The 25,372-nt window shown below is 60.9% G+C and overlaps 2 protein-coding genes and 1 long non-coding RNA gene across 5 annotated transcripts; 1 reads left to right on the top strand and 2 right to left on the bottom strand.

The window, feature by feature from the left end:
• On the bottom strand, positions 1–22,136 carry LMNA (lamin A/C). 2 transcript variants are annotated; one of them, XM_080368745.1, is made up of 12 exons: positions 21,654–22,136; positions 5,843–5,999; positions 5,568–5,693; positions 5,269–5,439; positions 5,063–5,188; positions 4,712–4,932; positions 4,428–4,632; positions 4,182–4,289; positions 3,893–4,012; positions 3,705–3,803; positions 2,173–2,352; positions 1–1,591 (listed from the first exon to the last, which is right to left on the bottom strand). In XM_080368745.1, the coding sequence occupies exons 1-12, from the start codon at positions 22,001–22,003 to the stop codon at positions 1,559–1,561; spliced, it is 1,896 nt and encodes a 631-aa protein (XP_080224871.1). In that variant the 5' UTR covers positions 22,004–22,136; the 3' UTR covers positions 1–1,558. The 2 variants fall into 2 exon arrangements, with proteins under 2 accessions (XP_080224871.1, XP_080224870.1); XM_080368744.1 differs by having other exon boundaries at positions 2,173–2,430; positions 21,654–22,109.
• LOC308055128 (uncharacterized protein) lies at positions 6,006–20,905 on the top strand. Of its 2 annotated transcripts, XM_080368750.1 has the most exons (3): positions 6,006–12,416; positions 13,228–13,368; positions 13,794–20,905. In XM_080368750.1, exon 1 carries the CDS (start codon positions 10,005–10,007, stop codon positions 11,103–11,105), a length of 1,101 nt encoding a protein of 366 aa, XP_080224876.1. In that variant the 5' UTR covers positions 6,006–10,004; the 3' UTR covers positions 11,106–12,416; positions 13,228–13,368; positions 13,794–20,905. The 2 variants fall into 2 exon arrangements, with proteins under 2 accessions (XP_080224876.1, XP_080224875.1); XM_080368749.1 differs by having other exon boundaries at positions 13,228–20,905.
• Positions 10,821–13,230, bottom strand: LOC308055137. Its single transcript, XR_013924350.1, has 2 exons — positions 12,516–13,230; positions 10,821–12,445 (listed from the first exon to the last, which is right to left on the bottom strand). It is a non-coding gene; the product is annotated as an uncharacterized lncRNA (long non-coding RNA).
• Positions 22,137–25,372: the final 3,236 nt, after the last annotated feature.

The raw sequence follows: 25,372 nt of genomic DNA, 5'->3' as shown, positions 1-25,372 counted from the left end.
TGGGAAGGGTTTGGCTGTATTGATTCTGGAAGGAAATACAGGCAGTAATACAGAAGCTTTGCAAGCACAGATACATAAGGGGTCCCACCAGATCCCGCCGGAGTGGGGGGGCTCGTGCTGGGGAACTGAACCTGCCCCCCCCCCTCCCCCAGGCTGCGCTCGAGGCAGGGGGTGCTGCAGGCACACCCTGATCGAGGCAAAAAGCTGAAATCTCTGTTAACAGCTGGATGGACCCTTGCAGAGAGAGGAGCCCCCCGTGCCAGACCCCCAAATCCCCCTCACCCAAAAAGCCTCCCCCAGTGCCCTCCTGGCAAACCAGCCCTGTCCCAACTAAGCATCCTTGGCCTCATCCTGCCCTGAAATGGGCTCCTGAGCTCCTGCCACCAGAGAAGAGCCCGACTAACCACAGCCGAGAAGAACAGAGGTGAACCACACTGGATGCAGCAGCCCCCAAAAAGGGGGTCCAAGGGGGTCCCACCGGCTCCAAGCCTGCAGGAGTGAGGTCCACCACCCAATCTGCCAAATCCATCTGGTCCCGGGATGCAGCTCCGGCAGGTTTTCACTTCCCCTACTCCATCTACCCTCAACGCCGTGCAAGGTCCTGGGGGGCTCCCAGCCCGGCTCCGGAGCAGCCCCCACCTGGGCTAAGGCACAACTCGGCTGCTTAAAAATAAAATTAAAAAAAACCAAACCCAAAGGGCAAAGAGGTGCCTTGGATGGGAAATACAGTACGTGGAGCGTTGGGAGTGCACGTGGGCAAGGGGCTGGGAAGGGGGGATAATGCCCACACGGCCACAGAGAGACGTGGGGCATCACCCGCAAGCTGCCAGGAGCCCCCCACGCCGGCGTGGCAGTGAAATAAAAAATTAAAAAAAAAAAAAAAAAAAAAAAAAAAGGAAGGGAATTTGGGGTTCAGATCCACCAAAAAAAAAAAAAAAAAAAAAAAAACAAAAAACTAGAAAAAGAGAAGGGTTGCAAAGGCACTGTGCTCTGCTTGAGACAGCAACCCTCCGTGGCACGTGCCCACCAGCACCCACCAGCACCGGCAGGATGATCTGCACCAGCATCGGGGCGCTCAGCCTCTGCCCCAGCGCTTCTGCGGACCCGCTCGTGCCGCGGCGCCGCGCAGCTCCGGTGGGGATAGCTTCGCTTCTCCCGGTCCTATATAAAGAGCTTTGGCAAAAAAGATATAATCTAAAGAGCTATTAAACTACAATCTCTTCCTGCATGGCTGTTCGGTAAACACGATTCCTCGGTGTCTTTGGCTGAAGTTTTAAAAAAATTTTGAAGCTGAAAAAGCTTTTTTTTATTTGGTTTTTTTTTATAGAAATAGAGTTTTTCTTTAAAAAAAAAAAAAAGCATCTTTTAGCATTTTTAATATATATATTTATATATATATATAAAACTCCTGCTATAGAAAACAAAAACCCCAACCTTGGTTTTTGGTATCGTATTTTTTAAGGAAAAAAATTTTCTTTTGCTTTGGGAAAAAAAACAAACAACAAAACAACAAAACTAGCTCAAGATGGCCAGGAAACACAGGAATGGTGCCACGGAGTTACATGATGCTGCAGTTTTGCACGGCCTGAGCCTGGGAGGAAGAAAGACAAAGGAGAAAATTAGAAATAACTCAGCATCCCTACCCGTTTGCCCTGGCTGCGGGGGAGGCAGCGGTGTCCGAGTGGGACCCTCGGGATGTCCATGGTGCCCTGGGTCTCGTCCACCCCTGCCCTTGGGGTATAATAAATACCCTTTAGCTGGTATTTATAGTGCTGAAGTCAGAAAATTGAGAATATTGACTAAAAGTGAGGGTATTAATAGTCGAGTGCTGCAATATTCCTGTTACCAGCAGGAACAACGCTCCGCGGCGGCGAAACGCGGTGGAACGAGAGCCGTGGGGGGAGCAGAGATGCTCTGGGGGAGCTGAGCGTGGGATGGGGTGGGGAGATGCTACGGCCACAGCCCTTTCCCATCCCCCTCAGACCCCACGCTCCCCTCACAAAGAGGCTTGGGCAAGCCCGGAGGGGTCTGGGGGCAGAGAAAAAGCGGAGGGGGGGGGAGGGGAAGGAGGGGACAGGACCCCTGCAGCGCTGCCTTGTTGAGGAAGGATGCAGGGATGGGGTGGGGACCCAGCGGGACAGCTTGGACCGGGGGTCTGGAAGTGGCACTGACCTGCCTACGGGAGCTGGAGTTGCCCAGGATGTAGCTCCTAGTCACCAGGTTGTCCCCAAGGCCGATGCTGCCAGAGTCACCCACGCTGCGGTAGCTGCGGGTGACAGTCACACTGGAAATGGACGAGCCTGAGGACACGGTGTTGATCCCGGCGTTCTGGTTGCCTGACTTGTCGGCTGGCTGGCCGCACGTGCCGCAGACCACCGTGCGCGAGCGGAGGTTGTATTCACCAGGGTCCCCAGGGCCACCGCAGCTACCCTGGGGGGGGGGACACACAGACAAGACAAAACGACCTTGAGCACCCGCCAGAGCATCTTCTGCCTTGAGCACCCTGCCCTGAGGACCAAAGGTCTTTGAGTCTCCAAAGAGCATTCGCGCTCCACTCACCCTCTCTATAATTTAAAAATAATCAATTATTATTATTAACATCATTATATTTCTCATCCTGATTTACTGGGGCTGGCACACCGCCCATGGGTGAACTGTCCCTGCCGCCCTGTCCTTGCACCCTGGACTCTCAGCGCACGGGGGACGTCGTGACTGTGCTTCTCTTGCCCTTCTCTACGAGCATCCTCTTCCTCGCTGCCTGGGCGAGCCGAGATGACTGCTTCCCAATGGGAAATTCACTCTTGGACAGGATTCAGCCCCCAGATAAATGGGCAGCGCTGACCCGCAGGGGCTTGGCTCCTCCATCCAGGGATAATCGATATCTGTCTCGGCACGGCGCTTTGGATCCGGAGAACCCAAGGCAAAGCGGATGATGGATGCTCCATCCTGCTCCTGCCACACAGAGCCCCGTGGGGCAGCATCCAGATTTTTTCAGCAGCGTCAAGGCACAGCGTGGTGGTGACGGCATTTCTCCGCACATGATTCCCGTGGGCATCTCGTGTGCGAGACAGACCACTCCCTGCAGGACGGGCTGGCGGGGGGTCCTGGGATGCAGCCAGGGATGCAGCCAGGGATGCAGCCAGGGATGTTTGCTTTGACACGAGGAGAAGTGGCTGCCGTTCTGCTCCTGGCCCGCTGCCCGCTCTCTGCCCGCTGCTCCTCCTGGTGCATATTTCAGCTCCACAAGGGGAGAGATGAGCAGAGAGGAAGAACGAAGTCACCTCTGGATGTGTTCCAGCATCCTTGCGAAGCGGAGAGGATGGAGCAGCTGCTGCAGGGAAGTGTCGTCCATCAACTTCCCACCGTCCTGTCCTCCACCTCCAAGCGATGCCAGGTACCAGCTCAGCCTCCCTCCTGGCTCCTCCAGCCCTTTTCATGGCAGGTCAAGGTCACTCAGGCCTGGAGGTGACTTCCAGCAAGGTTTCTAGAGCTTTTTTGGCAAGTGACAATCTTCTCCAGGTGCTGGAGGTCTGTTGGCTTCTCCCACGTGGTTGTTTCCACAGCAGCCTCCCAACTGCCTTCTCCCAGAAGGCCTGATCCTGCACGATGCTGAGCTGCTTCCCACCCTGACTGGGACCAGACCTGAGCTCCCCCAGCATCCCCATGACAGCCCCCCACCCCCCAGGGACCCGCGCTGGACTCACGTGGTGATGGCGGTGGTGGATGTTAACTCCATCCTCATCCTCATCCTCATCTTCATCGTTGATGATCACGGTGCGGACCAGTTTCCGCATGGCCACCTCCTGTGGGGGACAGGACAGGATTTGGGGGGGGGGGGTTCGGTGTCTGCTGACCCCCGTGTGCCCCCCCGGTGCTGCGGTCGGGCTCTCACCTCGCCGTTGGAGTTGATCAGGGCGGTGCGCAGGCTGTCGCCGGAGCCCCAGCTGCTCTGGGCTTTCCACACCACGTTGCTGGGGGGGCTGTGGGTGGCCCCCGCTCCCGAAGCCCAGATCTAGGGAGAAAAGCCCAGGGAAAAGCAACATCTCAGGTCTGCGGAGCTCAGACCTTGGGGACACGGGTCTGTCCCCTCCAAAAAGCCGGGCGCCGAGACCGCTCCGCGTCACCAACAGCCCGGGTGGCTTTGGGACCTTGGCTGGATCCTCCACCGGGCAGCGACTCACCGTGACCACCTGGCCAGCCTTCAGGGTGAACTTTGGGGGGAAGCGGTAGGTGATGGGGGGATCATCTCCGTTCTGCCGCTTGATCTGCCAGTTCCCCATCGCCTGGTCCTGTGGGAGAGAGCGCGGCAAGGCTGAGACCCCCAGCCCGGTTCCCCCCCAGCTTGTCCTGCTTCCCCTCCTGCCCACGGGGTGAAGTGGGGCTGAAGGACACCCCTGGGGAACCCCCTCCCCCATAGGTGAACGCACCTCGTTGGACTTGTTCCTGAGACGGACAAATCTGCCCTCCAAGTCGACCTCCTCCACGCCGACGCGGCCGCTCGTCCGAGCGTGGTGGGAGAAGCTGGTCCGACTCTCGCTGTCCTCCAGCTTCCTCTTCTTGGAGGAGCCCGAGGTGGACAAATGGCTCCGGGATGCACCTTTGTGGGAGGACGGGCTGGGGGACAGCCTCAGCCTGCGCGGAAGATGGAGCCAGTGAGGACATGAGGGTCGGGACCCACGTAACCCACGGGGGGCCAGCGCCCCGCGCTCACCGCTCCTCCTCGCCCTCCAGCAGCTTGCGGTAGGCGTTGATCTCCATGTCCAGGGCCAGCTTGATGTCCAGCAGCTCCTGGTACTCATCCAGTTGCTGCTGCATGCGCGCCCGCATCTCGGCCATCTCCCGCTCCTTGTCGGAGAGCAGGCGCCGGTTGGTCTCGCGTTCCCTGGCCAGAATATCCTCCAAATCATGCAGCTTCGCCTCCTTGGCAGCCAACTGTGCGGGGAAGGAAGGGGAGGGGGGGGCTGCTCCACCTGGGGCCAACCCCAGGAGGGGATCAGCCCCCAGGAGGGGATCAGCCCCCAGGTGGGCACCCAAAGGAATGAATCCCTGGGTCCCGACTCACCTGCTTCTGGAGCTGGCTGACTTCGGAGGAGAGGTGGTCGATGCGGACGCGGGTTTGCTGCAGCTCCTCGTGGGCAGCACCCACCATGTTGCTGTTCCTCTCAGCCGACTGCTTGGCGTTCTCCAGCTGGAGGATCAGACGGGTGGGTTAGGACCCCCAGCACCCTGCACCCGCCAGCAGGGGAGGAAGAGGATGGTACCGCTCACCTTCGCCCCGTAGGTCTTCTCCAGTTCCTCCCTGTAAAGTCTGATCTGGGCTTCGTGCTGGCTCCGCAGCTCCTGCAAGGCTTCGGAGAGCTTGCTCTCAAACTCCCGCTGCCGCCCGTTGTCGATCTCCACCAGCCGGGTCTCGTGGCGGCGCTTGGTCTCCCGCAGCTCCTGGGGACGGGTCAGGGGACACCGTGTCACCTCAGGGTGGGATCGGTTTGGGGATGGGGACACAAGACACGGGGAGCGTGATGCCCAGGCAGCCTGGCACCGCAGCGGCGCAGCACGGCGCGGCTCACCTCGCTGTAAATGTTTTTCTGGAATTCCAGCTCTTCCTTCACCGTCTGCAGCCGGTTCTCGGCATCCACGCGGCGCAGCATCTCATCCTGCAGCTGCTTCTTGGCTTCGTTCAAGGCGCTTTCCAGCTGCAGGGAATTGAGAGGGGCTGTCCCAGCGGGCGACTGGCCAGAGGGCACCCCCCACCCAGCCGTGCCCTGCGGTCCCCTGCCACAGCGGGGACTTGGCAGACAGGGGGGACGCTGGGGCGGTTGGAGACAGGGCTGTCATTGCTCACCTTGGCCACCTGCGCCCTCAGGTCCCGCACTTCAGACTCCAGATTCCTCTTCTCACCCAGGGCTGTGGAGAGCGCAGCCTCCTTGGAGTTGAGCAAAGCCTCCACATCCTTGAGGCGCGCCTGGGCGGTCAGCAGGTCCCCTTCCTTCTTGGCATTCCTGCAACGCACCGGGTGGCACGGGTCAGCGGCACGGAGAAACCACGCGTCGCACCCAGAGCATCACATCCACACACCCCCGATCATCCCCAGGAGAGCGCAGGATGGTACCCAACACCCACCCGCCAAAGGTCTGGCAGGTCCCGGCCACCCACCTGTCCAGCACCGGTTTGGGTGCTGGTGAGCAGAAAGGGCTGGGAAAAGCTGGGGGGGCAGGAGGTGTCTGAGTGCTGTAACACCCATGGGTGACACGCACACCCGGGCACGTCTGCACCCACTAGAGGTCAGTGCGCACTGGCTGATGCCAGAGTGGCCTGGCACGGCATGGCACAGCATGGCACAGCATGGCACAGCGTGGCATGGCACAGTGCAGCCTGGCAGGGCACAGCATGGCACAGCGTGGCATGGCACAGCATGGCATGGTGCTGTGCTATGGCACAGCATGGCATGGCACAGCATGGCATGGCACAGCGTGGCATGGCACAGCATGGCATGGCACAGCATGGCATGGCGCATTGTGCTATGGCACAGCATGGCATGGCACAGCGTGGCATGGCACAGCGTGGCATGGCACGGCGCATTGTGGCATGGCACAGTGCAGCATGGCATGGTACTGCATGGCACAGCGTGGCATGGCACAGTGCTGCCTGGCAGGGCACGGCATGGCACAGTGTGGCATGGCATGGCGCATTGTGGCATGGCACAGTGCAGCCTGGTAGGGCATGGCATGGCACAGCGTGGCATGGCACAGCATGACATGGCATGGCGCATTGTGCTATGGCACAGCATGGCATGGCACAGTGTGGCATGGCATGGCACAGTGTGGCATGGCACAGTGCAGCCTGGCAGGGCATGGCATGGCACAACGTGGCATGGCACAGCGTGGCATGCAACAGCATGGCGTGGCGTGGCGTGGTGCAGCATAGTGTGGCATGGCACGGAGCAGTATGGTGTGACACAGTGCAGCATGGTGTGCCATGGCGTGGCACAGCACAGCACGGTGTGATACGATGTGGCACGATGTGGCACGGTGCAGAAGAGCACTGCACAGCGCGGCAGGGCTGCATGGCACGGTGGCGGCTGGGGAGGAGCCAGGGCGCTGGAGCAGAAGCGGCGCTGGAGCCAGAGCTGCCCAACCCAGGCACCCACCGTGCCAGCGCCACGAGCCTGGTGCCTCTCCCGGGGGTGCACGGGGCGATGAGCTGGGGATGGGGGCTGCCCTGGGGGCAGACGTGCCCCACCACGGGCTCAGCCCGCCGCTGTCACTCGGTGGGTGCAGAGCAGCGACACCGGCCCCCGTAGCCCCAACCAGGCTCAGCGCCCCCCCCCCGGACTGCAGACCCTCCCCTGGCCTCCAGCGCTGTGGCGCAACCTCCGAGCCCCGGCGCCACCTTGTGCCTCCATCTCCCCCCTTGTTTTTTAAGCCCCCCGACAGCAGGTCAGGACTGGAGACGCAGCACCACGTTCCTAGGGAATCCGATCCGACCCCACCACCAAACCCCAACCTGGCGCTATTTTGGTAGGTCCTATAAAAAGTCAACACCCGACGCTCTTTCTGCGGCACTCGGCGGCCGTCAGCACTGGGGTGGTTTGTGCTGTCGGCCCACCACAGATTATTTCTCAACTCCCCCAAAATCGGGTCTAGCACTGGTGGAGGCAGGATGCGGCCCAGCGCCGGCGCCGGCTGCGGTGCCCCCTCGGCTGTGGGCGAGCGCTGGCTGCGTGCCCGCGCGTGGTGCGCATTCCTGGGGCGACGCACGCACTCGGGCCATTAGGTCATGGGTAAAAAAATACCAGGGAGGGGCTCGCAGCACAGAGGGTGCTCAGCCCGCAGGATCTGGCCTCCGGGGATAGGATCTGGATCGGGAAGTGGGCAGCGAGGTGCTGAGGAGGTGGTCCGACCTCTGACGGGACCCCAGGGCGAGCAGGGACCAGCATTCCCAGACTCGCACGTAGGTGGGAAGCTCCTTCCTTGGCCAGCAGCAGATTTTCCTGCCTTTCCTTCTGCTTCCTGACCCGAGCCAGCACAGGGAGGGTGTTCCCAGGTAATCCCATCCCCCAAGGCTTTGCCGGGCTGGATTTGGCCCCTTTTTGGGGAGAATCAATGGTCCCACTTGCCGGAGCCGGCGGGTCCTTCCCGTTCAACCCACTCCTTGCGTGCCAGTGACTCATAGGACAAAAACGCCATCTGGGAGCAGATCCTGCTTGCAAGCAACATTTGAAGCTGAATTTTTCCATCTGGCAGCGGCTCACCCTCCCCGCCGGCACGGCCACCCCGGCAGGGTTTCATCCTGCTGTCCTCCAGCGAGTTAAGCACGGCTTAACTCCGGGAAGAGCTTCCCTTTGGCATTTTGCTTTTGGAGCTCTTGGCTCACCCCTTCGGCTGCGGAGACTTGGGTACAGCCGGGAGTCACGGGCTCTTTGGGATGGGGGTGATGCCACGCCGGGCACATCCCGGAGCTTCCCATGTTTTAGGGGACACCAGGACCGTTCTGAAATTAAATACAGAGGGGAAATGCTGGGAGTAGATGGTTACACTTGTGTCTCCGCAGTGGTGATGGATTCACCCTCACCAGGGACCTCAGGGCTCAGAGAAAAAAAAAAAATTAAAAAAAAATAAAATATTTAGGCATTGATGCCTAGAAGAGCCCGGGGTAAATCCCTGAGGACTCGAGGGTACAACCCCTTTTCCCTAAAAGCCTGCCCTGCTCGGCTCTGGGTCACGGTGGGGGGAGCGGAGGTGGCAGCGTGATGCTCACCGGCTGCGGCGCTGAGTCCGGCGCAGTTTTGCAGGAAGCAAAAGGGATGAGACGAATCTTGTCCCGTCCCTTCCTCCGGTGGGTCTGGAGGGCTGTGTGACACGGCTCTCTGGGACCCCAGTGTGTGTCCCACCCCCCCCACCCCCACCCCCGCTTTCAAAACACAGCCCCTAGATGAGATTTTGGCAAAGTCCTCTCCCGTGCCACGGACCCCTGTGCCCACCGGTCCCTGCCCCTTGTGATCCCCGTCCCAGCCCAGCCAGGGTTTGCGTTTTCCCCTCAGCTCCCGTTGGGTCCTGCTTTTCTTTCCCCGGCAGCCTCCCGGGTTCCAGCTGGTGCTGGGCTAAAAATAAAAACTTCCCTGGCAGCTGCATCGCTCCCACTTCCCTCGGGAAGGGGATGCACGGGGACCTTCCTTCTCCTCTGGCACCCCGTCCTGCCTGCTAGAGCCTGGAAGATCCCAGATCCCAAAGGGAAGCACAGATCCACCCCAAAGGGCTGTGTGCCTGCAGCACATGGGCTCAGCATCCCACAGGATTTGATCCCCCGTGCCAGGAGAGCTGGGTGTAAAACCAAGCGTTGATGGAAGCCAAGAGGAGCAAACGCAGCAGAGGCACCAAATCCTCAAGACAGAAATGTCTCCAGAGAAAAGATGGAGGGAAAAGGGGCCTCAAGATGTTTTATTTTTAGCTTTTAAAAGCAGGAAGGAGGAGGGGGGGGAATAAAAAAGGAAAATTGCAGCTGAGCTGCCAGAAAATCCAAACGCTCATGGAAAGTTGGACCCGCTGTGCCTGTACTCAGCACAGACGCAGGAGCGAGCCGGCAGCGCTGCCATGAGGGCTCCAAGGGGGCCAGGGCTGAAGCCCCTCAGGGCAGACGACCCCTGCAGAAGGCTGAGGGGCCAGCCCCACAAAGCAGCACCCAGTACCTGCCGCCGCTCCCCTTGGCTCTGCCGCTTCTGCCCTTTCTCCCTCTGGGCAAGCTGGAGCCAGCACAACGCCGGGAGCTGGCCGGGGCGAGCAGCTTTGGGCATGTACCCTGCCAGGCTGGCGGAACAGTGCCAGCCCCCTCCCAGATGCCCAAGCCCACCAGCTGCCTTCTAGGAAACACCTTTGGGTTTCACTGTACTACTACTACTACTACTACTACTACGAAGCATCGTGAGCCGTTTCTGCAGCACGAGGCGGCTCCCGTGGGCGGCACGGCTGCCGTCGGGTGCCCAGCTCTGCACGCTGGAAAGGGACCAAATGGGGTGGGATGGAGCCGGTGGAGAAACAGGCGTTTCCCTCCTTCCCTGCCTCCAAATCGCAGCCGCCCCACCCCGGAGAAGGTGCCAAGGCAGGGGAGCTCGCCGGCTCATGCCTCGTCTAGAAATCCGTTTGCACCCCCAGATCCCCGGGGATCGCGGGTTTCTTTCTCGCCTCGCTGCCAGGGAGCCCGGCGATGCGCCAGCCGACTCCCCCGCCACGGGGCTGCGGAAATGTTACCCCCCCAAAAAAGACTTTACGACATATTTACGGCTTGGGAACCTGAGGGATGAGAGGCGTCACGTGCCCAGGGAGGCTCCTGAGGGATCTGATTGCTGGGAGGACCCAGGGAACCTGCTCTGCCCCACCTGGGGCTGGCTGCTTTGCACCGAGCTGCCTCCAGCATCAGGGATCCATCCCAGGGATCACTCCCCCTATCCCTGGGATTCCTCCTCCATTCTAGAGATCATCCCTCCATCCCAGGGATCACTCCCCCTATCCCAGGGATCATTCCCCCATTGCAGGGATTGTTCCTCTTATCCCAGGGATCACTCCACCATCCCAAGGATCATTCCCCCCATTGCAGAGATTGTTCCCCCTATCCCAAGGATCATTCCCCCATCCCAGGGATCATTCCCCCATCCCAAGGATCGTTCCCCCATCCCAGAGATCACTTCCCCTATCCTAGGGATCATTCTGTCATCCCAGAGATCATTCCCCCACCCCAGGGATTGTTTCCCCATCCCAGAGATCACTCTCCCATCCCAGGGCTCGCTTCTCCATCCCAGGGGTCGCTCCCCATCCCAGGGCTCGCTCCCCCATCCCAGGGCTCGCTCCTCCATCCCAGGGGTCGCTCCCCCATCCCAGGGGTTGCTCCCCCACCCCAGGGGTTGCTCCCCATCCCAGGGCTCGCTCCCCCATCCCAGAGGTCGCTCCCCCACCCCAAGGGTCGCTCCCCCACCCCAAGGGTCGCTCCCCCATCCCAGGGACCAGGGTCCCCCGAGCGCAAGCCGCAGGGACAGCAAGAGGAAAGGCAGTTTTGGGAAAACCTCTGCGGTGGGGCAATGGGAATGTGGCGAAGCAGCTTCTCCCAGCTCCTGACTCATCCGTGCCGCTGTGCCTTTGCCAAATCACCAGGATAAACACGAGCTGGTCTCCTAGCAGGGGAGCTGTAAACAGCCAGCGCGATGTATAGCCAGGACAACATCTGCACGGAGCCAGCATCCTGCCGGGCACCAAACCCCGGCTACAGGGCAGCCGGGGGATGGAAACAGCCCCCACCCTCCAGCACCAACTGTGCCAAAGTCCCTTCCCGGTGCCAGGCTGGTGCCGGCCGTGCCGCACGCTCCTGGGGTCGTCGAAGGGGCTTGCTCGGCTCCATGGAGCAAGAGCTCGTTGGCATCTCCAAAGAGCTGGGTTCCCCCCTCCTGGAATTGGGATCTGGCTTTTCCTGGCTTCCTAAAACTGAACGAAAAACGCTGCTCCATTGGGAAGCAGAAAAAGAGCATCTCAGAGGGATGCAAACGTCCCCGCTGGGATGGGGCTCCCAAAATCTGAAGTCACTCCCGTCCCTCCACAAACCCCATCACCGGGAGCCTTGCTGGGAACTGCAGGACCGGACTCACAACTGAATATCACAGCTGATATCTCCGGGAATCAGCTACAAATATCCCCCAGGATGCTTTTAAGGAGCTTTTCTCCTTTCAGTGGACACACCAGAGCGAAAACTCTGCACCCAGGTCCCCCCTTCAGCAGAACGATGCGCCCACCCCCCCCCCCCTTTTTTTTTTTTTTTTTAAATTTCCACTTCCAAGCTGGAAACGTGATTTCAGAGAATAAATAGCATCTGAAGAAGCCTGGCGCACCCCGTGGTGGCTGGGGAGCCCCGGTGTCACTCGTTCCCCACCCCAGCGTGTCACGCCAGCGCCGGTGACTCATCCCAGCCTCCGCCAGCGGCTCGAAATGGAAACCCCATGTCACCAAGTGACGTTGCTGTTTGGGCTGAGTCCCCCCTAGTAACGGGAGGGCTCCGGGGTGGTTTTGAAGGCAGGTGGTATCATCAGAGGGGTTTTACAGCTGGAAAAGGTGGATTTGCCACCTCCCACGTGAGAATCGATGCGGGAACGGATGGGACTCGGCTTTCCACTGTCCACTCCAGTTTTGGGGGGCTCAGGTGAGGCTTGCATCGGGCATAAGTTTGCGCAGACAAAGGGGGGGGGATTTATTCTTCATGGGTACGTGGAGCAGCCGTAACAACCTCCCACTGGGTCCGCCGGTGCCTTGCTGCCTGCAAAAAGCCCTTTGCTGCCTGCGAGACCCCCTTGCTGCCTGCGAACCCCCCCTTTCACAGCTGCCTGTAACTCTTCCAGGCTGCAGCAATCCATGAGGATGCAAAGAGCTGGGAAAGAGCAGGTGAGCATCGCCCGGTGGAAGCCACCTTCCTGCTGATGGGAAAGGGATATTTTTAGAAAAACTCTTGGTAACTAATAGTTTCTGGGTTTGTGAATTGACATCTAGTGCGCGCAGACCCCGGCACCGCCGGTGATGAGCGAGCAAAACGAAGGCAGAGTTTCCCTACGGATTCCCTTTGCCACCGAACCCCTGGGTTCCCTGGAATGCGCAGAGATCCAAGCCTCCAGGCTGGGATTACATGCAAAATGTCACCAGTTGCAACTTGGTTTAGCAAAACTGGTCCAGCCCCAGGTTCGTCCCTGGAGCTCGGAGCTCAGCAATTTCTCTGCACGGCGCACAGGAAAAATCCTGCCCAGTGTATTTGTCTGTGCAGGTCCCGAGGGGTTTGGTTGATCCTGGGGTTTCCAGAGGGTGGGCTGCTTCCTCGCTTGCAAAAACTGCATTTTCCATTAAAAAAAAAAAATAAAATCACCAAAGGCTTTAAAAACCTGAACGTCTCCACTGCTCGGAAAACCACGATCAAGCACTGATCAATCCCCCCAGCCCCCCCCCCATTTATTACGAGCGTGCCAGCTTGCCTTTTCCTGACATCCCGGAGCATTTTGAACCAGGTTATCTAAAAGACCCTGATGGCCTAGACTTCAACCATCTTAAATATAGATTAAAGCGATAACGGCCCTCATCAGGAAAAAGGAACTCTAAAAAAAGACTGGAATTGTGCTGGAAAGAAAATTAATTTTTGAACCATCTCAAATAGGGGAATACACCATCTTCTACCTCGCTCACTTCCCATCTTGCTTTTCCATCCCAGAATTTACTAACACTTTGTAGTGCTGTATATAAGATAAAAGCCTGGTCAAAGGTTAAGCCTGCACTGTGCATCCTTCGGGAAGAGCGGAGAACAAGGAAATTCAAAGTGTTCGTTGCAACCCTCTGAACATTCACGATGGTGGTAAGTGCAGTTTCATATCTTTAATGTGATGGATAAAAATTCACACAACAACTACATCTGGGGTTGAAGGAAAATTCAGGGATTTTGCTCAGTCTTGACTATCTTCCTCCGACACAGCAAATTCCAGCTTTTTTGCAACAACTGGGTTCAAACTTAATGGGAAAGTTTTATATGTCTATTTTTTTTTTTTTTAATCTAAACTGACTCCTAGCGGTGCAGGCCCCCCAGAAATCCTAGCACGTTAATTTACTTTAATAGATCCTTGCTGAATGAGAAAGGCAAAGCCTATAAACCACCAATTTAAAGGCTGAAGAGAAAGTGCAGATCCCCTGTGTTTTCCAGGGGGATTTGCCACGGTGGGAGGAGGCTGTATAAATGTAGTTAAACCCAGTGAGCTGAGTCACTCACATTAATCATGTCCTCAGGACCCGGAGCGTTGGGACAAGGGGGAAAACCAGCTGGGAGCTCGTGTTTTGCTGGGACCTGGCGATGCGGCCAGGGCTCGGGGCAGCAGAGCCAGAGCAGGGATGCAAATCCCAGCCCCGGGAGCAAGGAAACACGTTGCCACCATGCAAATGGCAGTGGCCTCCTTTCCCTCTGCACACACGTGCGGTGCGACGGCGCCTCTGAATGCAAAGCTTTGCAGCCCTGAAGTGGGGTGATGGACAGCCAGGAGGGGGTCGCTCAGCTTATGGGGGCATCGCTGCATCACGCCAACCCTGGGAACTGGCTCCCTGGGCAAGACGGGACAAGGCGGAGAGGACCCAAGAGAGGCAAAACAGGGAGCAAGCTCAAAGTCTCCTTTTCCCTCTCCAGCAGCAGCAGGTCACCCTGTTTTCCATAAATCCAGCTACGCAAAGCTTCTGGCCGGCACCATTTGCTTAAGAAACAAAGCAGGGGATTGTTGCATCCAGCTGCCACCCATCTTCCTGGGAACAAAAGGGTTGGCTATCCCGGCTCCCAGAGCACAAATAAAGGCAGGTGAGGTGTTTGCATTGCCACAAGGTTTGTTTGCCAGCAGCGGCACCGGAGCCACCTTGTTTGCCCATTCCATGTTCCATGAGGCGCTGCCGGCGCTGCCGTGCTGGCCGCTGGCATGGCTCGGGATGAGATGCCACCGGGAAAACGTAGCTCGGTGCTGGTGTTTTGCTGCGCTCTGCCACGTGCAGCCGGTGCGGCAGATACTCCCCGCGCACCTCTGCCCACTTGGCAGCGTGCACCGTGCCAGGATGAAGCCCAAAGCGGCTCGGCACGTGTGCAGGAAATAACCACTTCCCCACCGGCGAGGGCTGCAGACGTGGCATCCCTAGAAAGTGCGATTTAGCCCCAATTTCTGCACTCACAGAATGGCTCTGCCACCGCAAGCGCCTTCGTTACCTGCTCAGTGCCACGTGCCAGCCCCGCTCCGGTGGTGTTTTGCGCTGGAACGACGGAGCCAAGGCTGGGTTGCAAAAAGCGGCGCCACTTGCTAGTCGGGACACGCACGCCACGGGTTTGCGTCCCTGCCCTGCAAACGGGGCTGCAGCTGCAACCCAGCCTGCAAAAGCATGACGCCAAGGAGCAAACCTGCACCCCCCAGCACTCTGCTTTCCCCCCAAAAAAAGCCCGTGGTATGCAGGCTGAGCTTTGCAAAAACCCTCCCTAATTTCTCCCGGTGCCCACAGGGCTGTGGGGAGATGACTGGGGGAGCGAGCCCAGCTCGGTGCTTTACGGGGGCGGGGGGGGGGGGGGCGCACCTTGCACCCCACAGCTGGTGCTGGCGAGCGGGTTATCCACCAGCACCCACCACACCAGGAAGGAAGGGGCAGGCGAACGCGGCTGCCGGCGTGGCGGGGGCCTCACGGAGATACGGCGAAGCATGGCCCTGCGGCGGCCGCACCCTGCTCCGACCCAAAGGCGCGCAGCTGAGTGTGACTCATCTCCCTGCTCATGCTCCGGCGGAGGTCCCCGAGCCTTCTCTCGCCCTGCTGCAACCTCCCTCCCTGTCCTCACGGTGAGGGCCAGGTGTCAAAAAATACCGAGGTTTTATTGCTGCCGGCCACTGCTGGGTTGCAAAAGCTCCATGAGTGCCGCCAGGGCTGGAGCCGGAGCCCCCCAAAGAAACCAGCCAGCCCCGAGCCCTGCTCAGCCGTGCGGGGGGATGGGGCAAGCGGCTCTTCCCAGTGGGGACTGGGAGCTGCCATGGGGGAACTGGCCACCCCCGGTGCTGGGGTCAAGCCCCCTTTGGGCTCCTATCCCTTTGAAGCCCACGTTACACATCCACATCAAGAGTTTGGACTTTCTGGGGAACTCCCATGACTCAGAGCCAGGGTTTTAATGGACCAAGCGTGTCCCTAAACTGCTATTTAATAAAAGCCGAATAAATCGGCACTACGAGCTCAGCTTCCCGAGCACCGCAGCAGGGAGACGCCGAGTTTTGCTCAGCCAGGACCGGGAGCAGCAAGCTGGGTGGCAGGAGGATGCGGGTGTCGAAAGCAAGAGCCGGAGCAAGTGGCTGGAGGTGGCTTTTGTCCAAGAGGGTTGAGAGCCCTCCGCTATCAGAACCCCCCTCCTACAGAGGTGCTTCTGAGCCACTCGCAGCCCCGGTGCAAAAATTCAAAAGCTTCAGGAGAGCTGTTGTTTGCTCCATCACCTTGGCGCCAACACCTGCAACGGCGGGGCAGCCCTGTAATTAAGGAGGGTAAAGGACAGGCAGCGGGGCAGGCACTGCGCACGCTCCTTGGGCTGTTGAGGAACATGCCCTTGCTGCTCTCCCACCTCCCGGCTCTACAGAGGAAGGCAGCAAGAGGGCATCGCGGATGGCTACGGCTTGGAGAAGCCCGGCCACAAGTGCCTGCACCTTCGTGGTGGGAAGGAAACTGGTTTACGATTGACACCGGGCAAGGCTGCCTCAGCATCGCTCGGGAACAGAGGCACCCTCACCCCCGTCTGGTTTTGTGGCACCTCTGCGGGCTTAGTTCAATGCACCAGTTCCCCCAGCCTTTGGCTCTGCCAGGCGCAGCGTGGGGCTCGCTGCCGCGCTCCAGCATCCTTCACACGGAGCGGGGCTGCAGCTGCCGCCGCAGCAAGCGGGGCGCGGGGACCGTGCCAGCCCCTTGCAGTTGTTCGCCTTCACACTGGGGCTATTGAGCCCTGGGCAGGAAGGGGAAGGCAGGTGGGCACCAGCCCCGACACCCCGGTGAGGGGCTGCGGGTGACTGATGGCAGCTGATACGGGTTTCACGTGGCACCGGCTTGGGAACGTGCCGAGCCCAAGTCCCGGAGGAACGGGCTCAGCGAACGGCCTCGCAAAGGGAGCGGGATGGGGAAATGGGGCGATTCCCAGCCCTACCCTGGGGCCGCCCATCCCAAACCCACCGGGCTGATGCTTCCCAGGGGCTCCTCCACACCAGCCCTAATTTTGGCCAAGACCAGGGGGAGAGTTCCAGTGGCTTCCTCCTACCCCGGCTGCCAGCAGCAGAGAAGGAAACTGCTGCTCCCAAAGGGCACGAATTTAGCAAAATAAGGAGCTGGCAGCGGCTCCGCACGCCCCACCCCGGCTGCGCCGTCTTCTCCGCATGCCTGCACTGAGCACCGCGCCGGCGCAGGCTCCCACTTCTGCTGGGCTCCCAAGTGGAAGCATTAATGGGTTCCAAACAACTGAAGTGACGCACACGAGGCTGAAAAACACTTGTAGCAGCAGCAGGCACGGCCGGGGCAGGCTGGGACACACCGCACTGGGTGCTGTACAGGGGCTGGATGTGCTCCCGCGCCAAAGCCGCCCCGCGTCCTTTTGCAATGGCTTCTCTTCCAGCCCCCACCCCTCTCAGCTCCGAGGTCCTGAATTTGCCAGGGTGGATCCTATTGTCATCAAAACGGTTACGGCAACAGGATTTCCTCTTGTTCCCCCTCGTCCCCGGGAACAGCCCGGGCAGCGGGACGGGGTAACGGCGGTGCCCGCGAGATGCCGGCGAGCGTGGCCAGCGATGAAGGCAGAGCCACAAAATGAAAGTGCTGAGGCCGTTTCCTCCACTCTAGATGATCCTGCTGGGGGAGGTGGGACAACGGGGGGGCTGGATGTTTGCACAGATGACGAGAAATGCCCCCCCCCCCCCGAAATAGCCAGGGGGCTAACGAAAACCTTGACCTTGAAGCAACGGGGGGGGGGGGGGGGGGGGGTTCACCACAGAGCCTTTCAGCCCAGCAGCGCACAGGGAGGGATCCTGAGCCGCCCAGTGCAGATGTCAGGGATAAATAAATCTATCCAGAGCACTGGAAGCTCGGGGACGGTGTGTTTAAGAGGGTCCCTGAGGGGTATGGGGGGGTCCTGGACCAGCCCCGGCTCTGCATCGCCTGCTGCCCCAAAGCATCGCCCAGCTGCACAAGCTGCTCTTTGTTTGCTCGGAAAGGGCAAAGCCTCCTCCGAGCCAAACCATTCCCTCCCTGGCAGGCTTTCCATGAGGCAGAAGGGGGGGAAACAGCCCAGGAGCCTGAGGTTTCACCCCCACGCAAAATGTTCCAGCACAAGCACATTGCTGCTAAAGGTGGCACGGAGGCAGCACCCAGCCCTGCAGCGGGGAGGCAGTTGCCACCTTTTGTTTTTTTATTTTTATTATTATTATTCCCCCCCCCCCCCCCATTAAACAGGTCCAATTTACCTGTTCTTTCCTGGAAGGTCAACACTAAACCCAGCAGCAGGGCAAAATCCACCTGGGATGGAGAAGGGCTGTGGGGTTCACCCCAGCCCTTGGTGCTGCCTCCCTTGCTCTGCCCTTGGACGGGCTTCACAACTCCCCCCACCCCCCAGCCTTTGGAAAACAGGAGATTCTTCCTCATTAGGGCCAGGGATGAGATCTGGGTCTGGGGAGAAAGTGGCGCTGCCAAGGCGCTGGCTTAATCGAGTTAGGGGCTGCAATTCAGGAAGCCATCGCTCATCAGCCGCACGGCTAACGAGAGCCTGGTTCCTGTTTTGGGCCACCGCACAGCCCACAGAGGGGGGCACCGAAAGCGCCCCCCGGGGCTCCTGCCTCAGGGATGGAGGTGCCCATACACACCCGCACCCCAAACGCCTCTGCCTGGAGGGTCTGGGATGAGGTAAATCCTCAGGAGCGAGATGAGGGCGGTGGCTCCTGTTTGCACCCCATGAGACAAGAACCAGCTCATGGAGGGGGCTGCCGGGCAGGATTGGGGTGCAGAGCATCCCTCTGCAGCTGCGCGGTGCCCTGCCGCAGCCTGTGCCTTTCAAAACCACCTGGTGCCCCTCCTTGGGGACTGCAGGTTGGGGACACAGGGGACAGGGGCATTTCAGGCTGGTCCTGGCTCTGCCCACGGTCTGGGAGGGGACGATGCCAGGTGCTGCCAGCACCCCTGAGTCACCAGCACCCTCACCGCACCCTCTGCTTCCTCTCGAACGCGGCTCCAGCACAGCCAGCGGCCACGCGGGGCTGGGGTACCGGTGTGGAGGCCCAGGGGCTGGGGCACGCATGGCACCGGTCACCCGGAGGGGGGTCCCTTGTCCCAGGGCACAGCCAGCACAGGGGTGAGGGTCCCCCGGTGCCAGGAGCTGGGGTGGGCGCTTTGGGAGCTGCCTCCTGGCCCAGCACCGGGAGCAGCTGAAAAGGCAGCAGGAAGGTCCATGCCAAAGGGGAGAGCAGCCGGTGGGGGACAGAGGGGTGGCGGGAGGCACAGGGTGGGCAGCGCCTGCACCCCTCCACCCCGCTCTCCCCCCGCCTGGCCAGCCCTTCCTCCACCCACGCAGCTCTTGCACCAGCGCGTCGGTAGCTGGTGAGACCGGTCTCGTCTCCGCACACCCTGTCCCCCTCCAGCCAGCACCTCTCCCACCCCCACAGACGGAGCACCCAGCACCCAGCTCCTCTCCCTCCCAGGGTGAGCTCAGCACCCACCAGCACCGGGCACTGCGCCGCAGCCAGACGTGCCATACCATGACGTGCCATACCCCGACGTGCCATACCCTGCCACCCACCGCCTCCCACCCACCCTCCTGTGCAGGCGAGACAACCCCGGCGGTGGGCAGCGGCGACGCTGTGGGCGCTGATAACGCGGCCCCAGAGCCGCCTGCCCCGTGGGAGATACCCGGCGCTTCCCGGGGGCTGCTGGCGAGAGCCGGCGGAGCGAAGGGCTGCCCGGTTATGTACTAGACAAGCAAAGTGTGGCTGCACCAAGGTCACCAAAACCAGCCGGGACACCCACCCAGGGGCTCGGGGTGGGAAGGCAGAGCCGGCAGGACCGGTACATCCCTGCCCGGCTGGATGGCAGAGAGTGGAGCAACACCTGCACCACCTGCCCCACCGCGAGAGCGGCACACACGTCCCTCCTGACCCCGGGAACGGCTCCGGCACAGCCACAGGGTCGGGGTCCCGCCTGCCCCCTTCCCTCATGCCCAAAAGATTCGGGGCACCCCAGCCGAACCCAGCCCTACAGCCCCATCGCGGTGGGGCAGCGGGTCTGAGCCCCTCTCCGAGCAGCTCCACCACATCAAGCAGGTCCCTGGTGGCACGGGATGAGCTGCAGCCCCTTCCCAAGGATTGGGGGGTGGGCAAGCAGCCCTGATCCCGCCGCCCAGGGAAGCAGGGACACCGGCAGAGCCGCTCTTCATCTCACAGAGGGTGACTCAGAGACGACTCAGCGCACTGGAACACCTCTCCCCTCCAGAAACCACCGGGGCTGCGAAAGCGGGGGTCCGCAAGCCCACTGCACCCCACCTCCAACCCACATCTGCTCTTTGGGAATCCCCTCGACTCAAACCACTTTTTCAGGGGGGTTGGCAGCCTTCGGGAACAAGCACAGCAAAGCTCCAGGGGTGCAGCCTGTGGCAGGAAAATGCTTAACGCAAATTTTTTGGTTTGGTGGTTTTGGTTTGTTTTTTTTTTTTTTTTGCAGGGGCCACTCAGCCAGCTCTGGGCTGAGCCCGCAGCTTTCAGCCAGCGACACACGGCTGCAGGCCGGGCATTTTTTCCAGCCCTTGAAAGATCGCGGCCAAGATAGTTCTGGGTTTGCATAAGGCAGCAAAAGCCTGTAGACAGCTCTGCTCCTCGTCTCCCTGGTCCCAGATCCTTGGGATCTGGCAGGGATCTGCCCTGCAGTGAGTGGGACGAGCAAAACCTCCTTATCGAAGGACGGAGCTGCAGCAGCGCACGGGAAATAGAAAGCTAAATATAAAAACGCCGCACGGCTTTCAAAGACAGCTGTAACGGGCTGCACATTCGTTCTACCTACTGGGAAGAGGTTATTTACGGCATCTTCTGAAGAAGTTAATTTTAGCCTCGTTTGGTACAGACTCAAAACGAGGAGGCCAGAATACGGGGCAAAAGAGCAAATGGAGGAAGAGAGGGTTGTCCCGCCGCTGCCCAGCCCGGATCCCGCCCCAAGCCAAAGCTCATGTCAGAAAAGAACCCTCCGGCTCCTTCCATGAAGCTGGAATTGGGGAGCGGAGCACGGCAGGGCCGCGGTGCCAGAGCCCCGGGGAAGCCCTGTGGCTGGTCCCAGCGCCGTCCGTCCTCAGGGGACCCTGGTCATCTGCCACCATCCCCAGGAGGGGGGGGGGGCAGAGGCACCCAAGGGTGGTGGGGAGGTGTCAGCCAGGTGGGCATGTCGGAGGGCAGGGAGGGAAAGATAGAAACCTGACGGGAAGGGGCTGGGGGGGGATTTGAGCCTCCAAGCAGAGCTGGAGCACATCACCCAGGCGCTGGGAAAGGGATGCAGGCGTTGCCCCAGCATTGCTCATCCCAAAGGAGGGGACCCCGCGGAGCGGGAGCAGCTCGGCACGGCGAGGGTTAAGGCAAACAAAACCCGAGCGGGTTCTTTAACCGGTGCCGATGCCAAAGACAGCAGAGGAAAATAGGACGAGCAAGCGAGATGTGTGGGCAGGACAGAGCCAGCTGGCTGGCACCGCTTCCCGGGCTGCGCTGGAGCGCGTTTCGGAATAGCTCCAGGATGACGAACGCGGAGGGGCCGCCAGCCCGGCGCTCACACCCCGCGTCGCACAGACCCTCCCCAGGAGCCCGGGGCGCGTTTGCTCAGCCCCAGCCCCCCACTCGGCTCCCGCATCCCCCCTCCAAGGGCATCCCAGCCAAAGATGGCGCTTGGAGGGAGAGTGGGAATGCCGGGAGAGCTTCCCTCCTTCTTCGTCCTCGCCACCACAGGCTCTCCTGCCCCAGCTGGGTCACGGGTTTCTCCTCTCCCTGCCTCCTCCAGGTCACTCCTTCCTCCCTCCCGCTCCCTGCCAAGCATGACGCCAGCACCCACCCCGCCGCGGTGTGTCCCCCCCTCAGTCCCCAGGGCACTCACCGGGCTTTCAGCTCCTTGTGCTCCTCCCGGACTTTGCTGAGCTCCAGCTGCAGCCGAGCTCTCTCCTTGGCCACCGAATCCAAGGTCTTGCGAGCGTCTGCCAGCTCCGACTCGTAGGCAGCCTTGATGCCCGAGACCTCGCGGCTCACCACCTCCTCGGATTCGGTGATGCGGAGCCGCAAGCCGGCGTTCTCCAGCTCCAGCGAGCGCACCTTGTCGATGTAGACAGCCAAGCGGTCATTGAGCTCCTGCAGGTCCTCCTTCTCCTGCAAGCGAGTGATACGGGTGGGGGACAAGGGGGTCCCCGAAGCCCCGCTGCGGGTGCTCCTCTTCTGCGAAGGCGTCGCCATGGGGTCCGGCGTCGAGGCGAAGGACACGGCACAGGTCACGGCTCGGCGTCCCACGCCACCCACCCAGCTGTCTCAGCTGCTCCTGCTTGAGTGACTTGCTTATATCCCAGCTGGGCTGAGCGCTGGGAGGAGCTGCCGGGAGGTGGAGTTACCCCGAGCCCGGGTGGAGACAACCCACTTGCATCAGTCAAGGCCTTTCCTTGGGAAGGGCTGGGAAAGCATCCCTGGGAAAAGGGGCCGTGGGAGGGCGGCTCTGGGGCGCGCAGCCCAGGGGGACCCCCTTGCCAGCACCCCCTTTTCTAGTGCAATTCAGCTGAGGCTGGCTTGGCACACGGGCAAAGCCTACCCTGAAAGGGGCTGCAGCCAGGCACCCCCAGGACCCCCGGGCTGGGCACCTCCGGGACGTTGCTGCCCCACAGGACAGGGCAGGTGGCACCTCAGCTGCTTCCCCCGGGGGGCTGGGGGGTCCTGGCATACCCCAAATGCAAAAGCCTCAGGCGGCACGGGACCCTGGAGCACCCCAAACTCTGGGGTCCAGGGACCCAAATAGCAAGTCCCAGGCCACCCAGGGTACCCCAGACCCCAAGGCATCACAGATGCAGAGCCCTGGGGCACCAGAAGACACCCCCCCCACCCCCCCAGTTTCCCCAGCACTAGCTGCCCCCACTTCCCAGCTCTCACAAGCACCAGCGAAGCCCAGGTTTACCCTTTCTCTCCTGATTCCTCACCTTTCCCCCAGTTTCTCAGTTTGTAACTCCCCCAATTCTAAGCCCCAGTTGCTCCCAGTTTCCCAAGCCCCAGTCCCCTGCACCGGCTTTTTCCCATTCTCCCCCTTCCCAATACCAGCCATTCCCAGACCCACCAGTGCTCAGCCGTTCTTCCAGTTCCAAGCATGGGTGATTCCCAGTCCTCCCAGCTGCTGGCCGGGTTGGAGCGGGTTGCAGGGTGCCCTGCCTCCCTCGCAGTGCTGCCACGACCTGGCAGCTTGTGACAGCCACACACCCTGGCACCCCCCCAGTGCTACCGCGGGGGTGTTGTCCTGGCCTTGGACTTCATCCCCCCCCGCCCCTCCCCCCCCCCGGTGCTACAAAGCCAATCCCTCTTGTACAGGAGAGGGAGAACTGGGAACTGCGAGGAGAATGGAGACACAACCCTTTTGCACCCCAGAAGTGAGGGGCTGAGCCAGTACCTCGGGGGTGGGGTGGGGGGGTGGCGGGTGGCGGGTGGGGGGGGTCCATCTTCCTCTGTTGTGACCTCCTGCTTGCAAAATTGGGCTCTGCAGTGGGGAAAGCTGGAAAAGGCGACGCACCCCATGGCTGGGGATGCTGGTGGGAGCCTGGGCAGCGGTGCCCACCCCAAAACACGACCCACCCCTGCGGACGGAGGGGTCTGGGCTTGGTGAGATCAAGGCCAACGGCACGGTGGAAGCGCCGCTTCCCGATCCGCAGCCAGCTCAGCGCCTCCTGTCCCTGCCGCGATAAGAGCTCCGTTCTCTTCCCAGCAAACCCCAGTCCAGCGAAGGCCCAGCAGGCTGGGAATGACTCACGCAGCAACCAGAGCAACACAGGCAAACACACGCGCGCACAGACACAGACACGGACACACGTGCGTGTGCATGCGCCTTTATGAATGATTAATCCCAGCACTGATGAGTCACCGCCGCCAGCCAACAGTAGCGGGGTGGGGAGAGGGACCGCAGCAAAAAAAAAAAAAAAAAAAAAAATAATCTAAGGTCCAACTTTCAAAAAAGCATCAGCCCGATGCTGGGAACCGCCCCAGCAGCGTGGCAGAGGGGCAGCAGCCCCCCCGGGTACCGCAGCGGGGGGTGGGGGGGTGGGGTGTGCTTGGGGTTCTGGGCTCCCCCAGCCTCGTTGCACCCGCTCCTGCTCGCTGAGGGTCCCTCTCTGCACCCTGAAGCACCCTTGGGTGCTGGGGAGGGGGCACACACTTTGTCACCAGCCACCCAGTGCCGGTCCTCCTGCCCACCCCGGGGGTCTCTACTCTTTTTTCCCCCATTTGTTCAGTCCTTCTCCTTCAGATTTGCAGCTGAATTCCCCTTCTCCTGCCTCCTCGCCTGTCCCGGGCTGCCTCCCCTCCTCCATGCACTGATCCTTCCCTGGGGGGGGGGACACACACTGCAGCCCTGCCCCCCCCTCCCCCGCCACATCCCCAAGGGACGTGAGAGCACGCAGGACGCTGGGGCCTGGCAATGCAGGCAGGGGACCGGGAGAGCGATGGAGAGCGATGGTGACGGTGGCCCTGGCAGTGTGGCAAGCTGGGGGGGGACGACACCGTGGCCCCCCGGGACGCCCATGGCACGCAGCCCCGCTGAAGGCGGGGTCTGGCCGAGGCTCTGGCGTGGCGCTGCCAAGCCGCGGGGCACTGTGGGACGCCAACAGCCTCCTTCCACGCCGCAGCCTTGTTTTCTTTTAAAATCTAACAACCCCATGGCGGGAAGGAAAAAGCTTTGTGCCCTTCCTTTGCCTCCCGCTGCACCCCCCACCCCTCCCCGAGCAGGTGGCCTTCGCCGGAGCATCCCCTGCCGCAAGGATGCCGGGGTTCAAACCTCCCTTGGCTCCATGTGGGAAACCATCGCCTGGGCAAATGCAGGGAGGGAGCAGCTCGGGCGACAGCTAAAAATCACAGCCAAGGGTCATCGGCGCAGCTGGCAGCCCCCCCGGCACAGCCCGGCTCCTCATATTCCCTGCAGGACCCCGGCGCTCGGTCCCACGCTTTGCTGCCCGGGGAGGGGAGGCTGAGGGTGGGGGCTTCCCCTGGGCTGGGGGCAGCAGTACAAGCTGGGGGGGCCTGGGGGGAGTCTGCTGTTGGGATTCTGGGAGGATTCAGTGGCGTTGGCAGCCTGGCATAAACCCCCCCCGGGGGAGGGTCACATTCTGGCTCCCTTGCACTAGGTGCTCCATGCACGGCCCCTCTTGGGTGGAACGGTGATGCCCCCCGCCCCCCCACCCCCGTGCAAACCCCCTTTTTCCTGGCTGCTCCACGAGGCTTCAGCCCACACACGTGAATTCCTGTGGTTTCCACGAGTGTGCCGGGAGCTGGAGCAGCGGGAGCTGGAGCAGCGGGAGCTGGAGCAGTGTGCACGGCGCTGCGGTCGAGCAAGGGGGACGAGCAAGGGGCGATGGGTGGATGGGGAAGGGGCTGCGTGGCTGGAGGAGACACTCGGCACGGGCTGTATTTTCTCAGCTGACCCAGAAAGCAGAAAGCAGCCGCGTCCCTGGCATTGCAAAACCCTTGCAGCCTCCAAAGCTCTTTGGCCTGCAAAAAAGCCTGGGAGCATCGGGTGCCTGCAAATGCAAACGGCACACGGGCAGCAACGAAGCACAGCTGCTGGGGGGGGCAAGAGGAGCA

Source organism: Falco punctatus (genome assembly GCF_963210335.1).
Source record: "Falco punctatus genome assembly, chromosome: 18".
Classification (NCBI taxonomy): domain Eukaryota; kingdom Metazoa; phylum Chordata; class Aves; order Falconiformes; family Falconidae; genus Falco; species Falco punctatus.
This window is presented reverse-complemented; position numbering and strand designations above follow the sequence as displayed.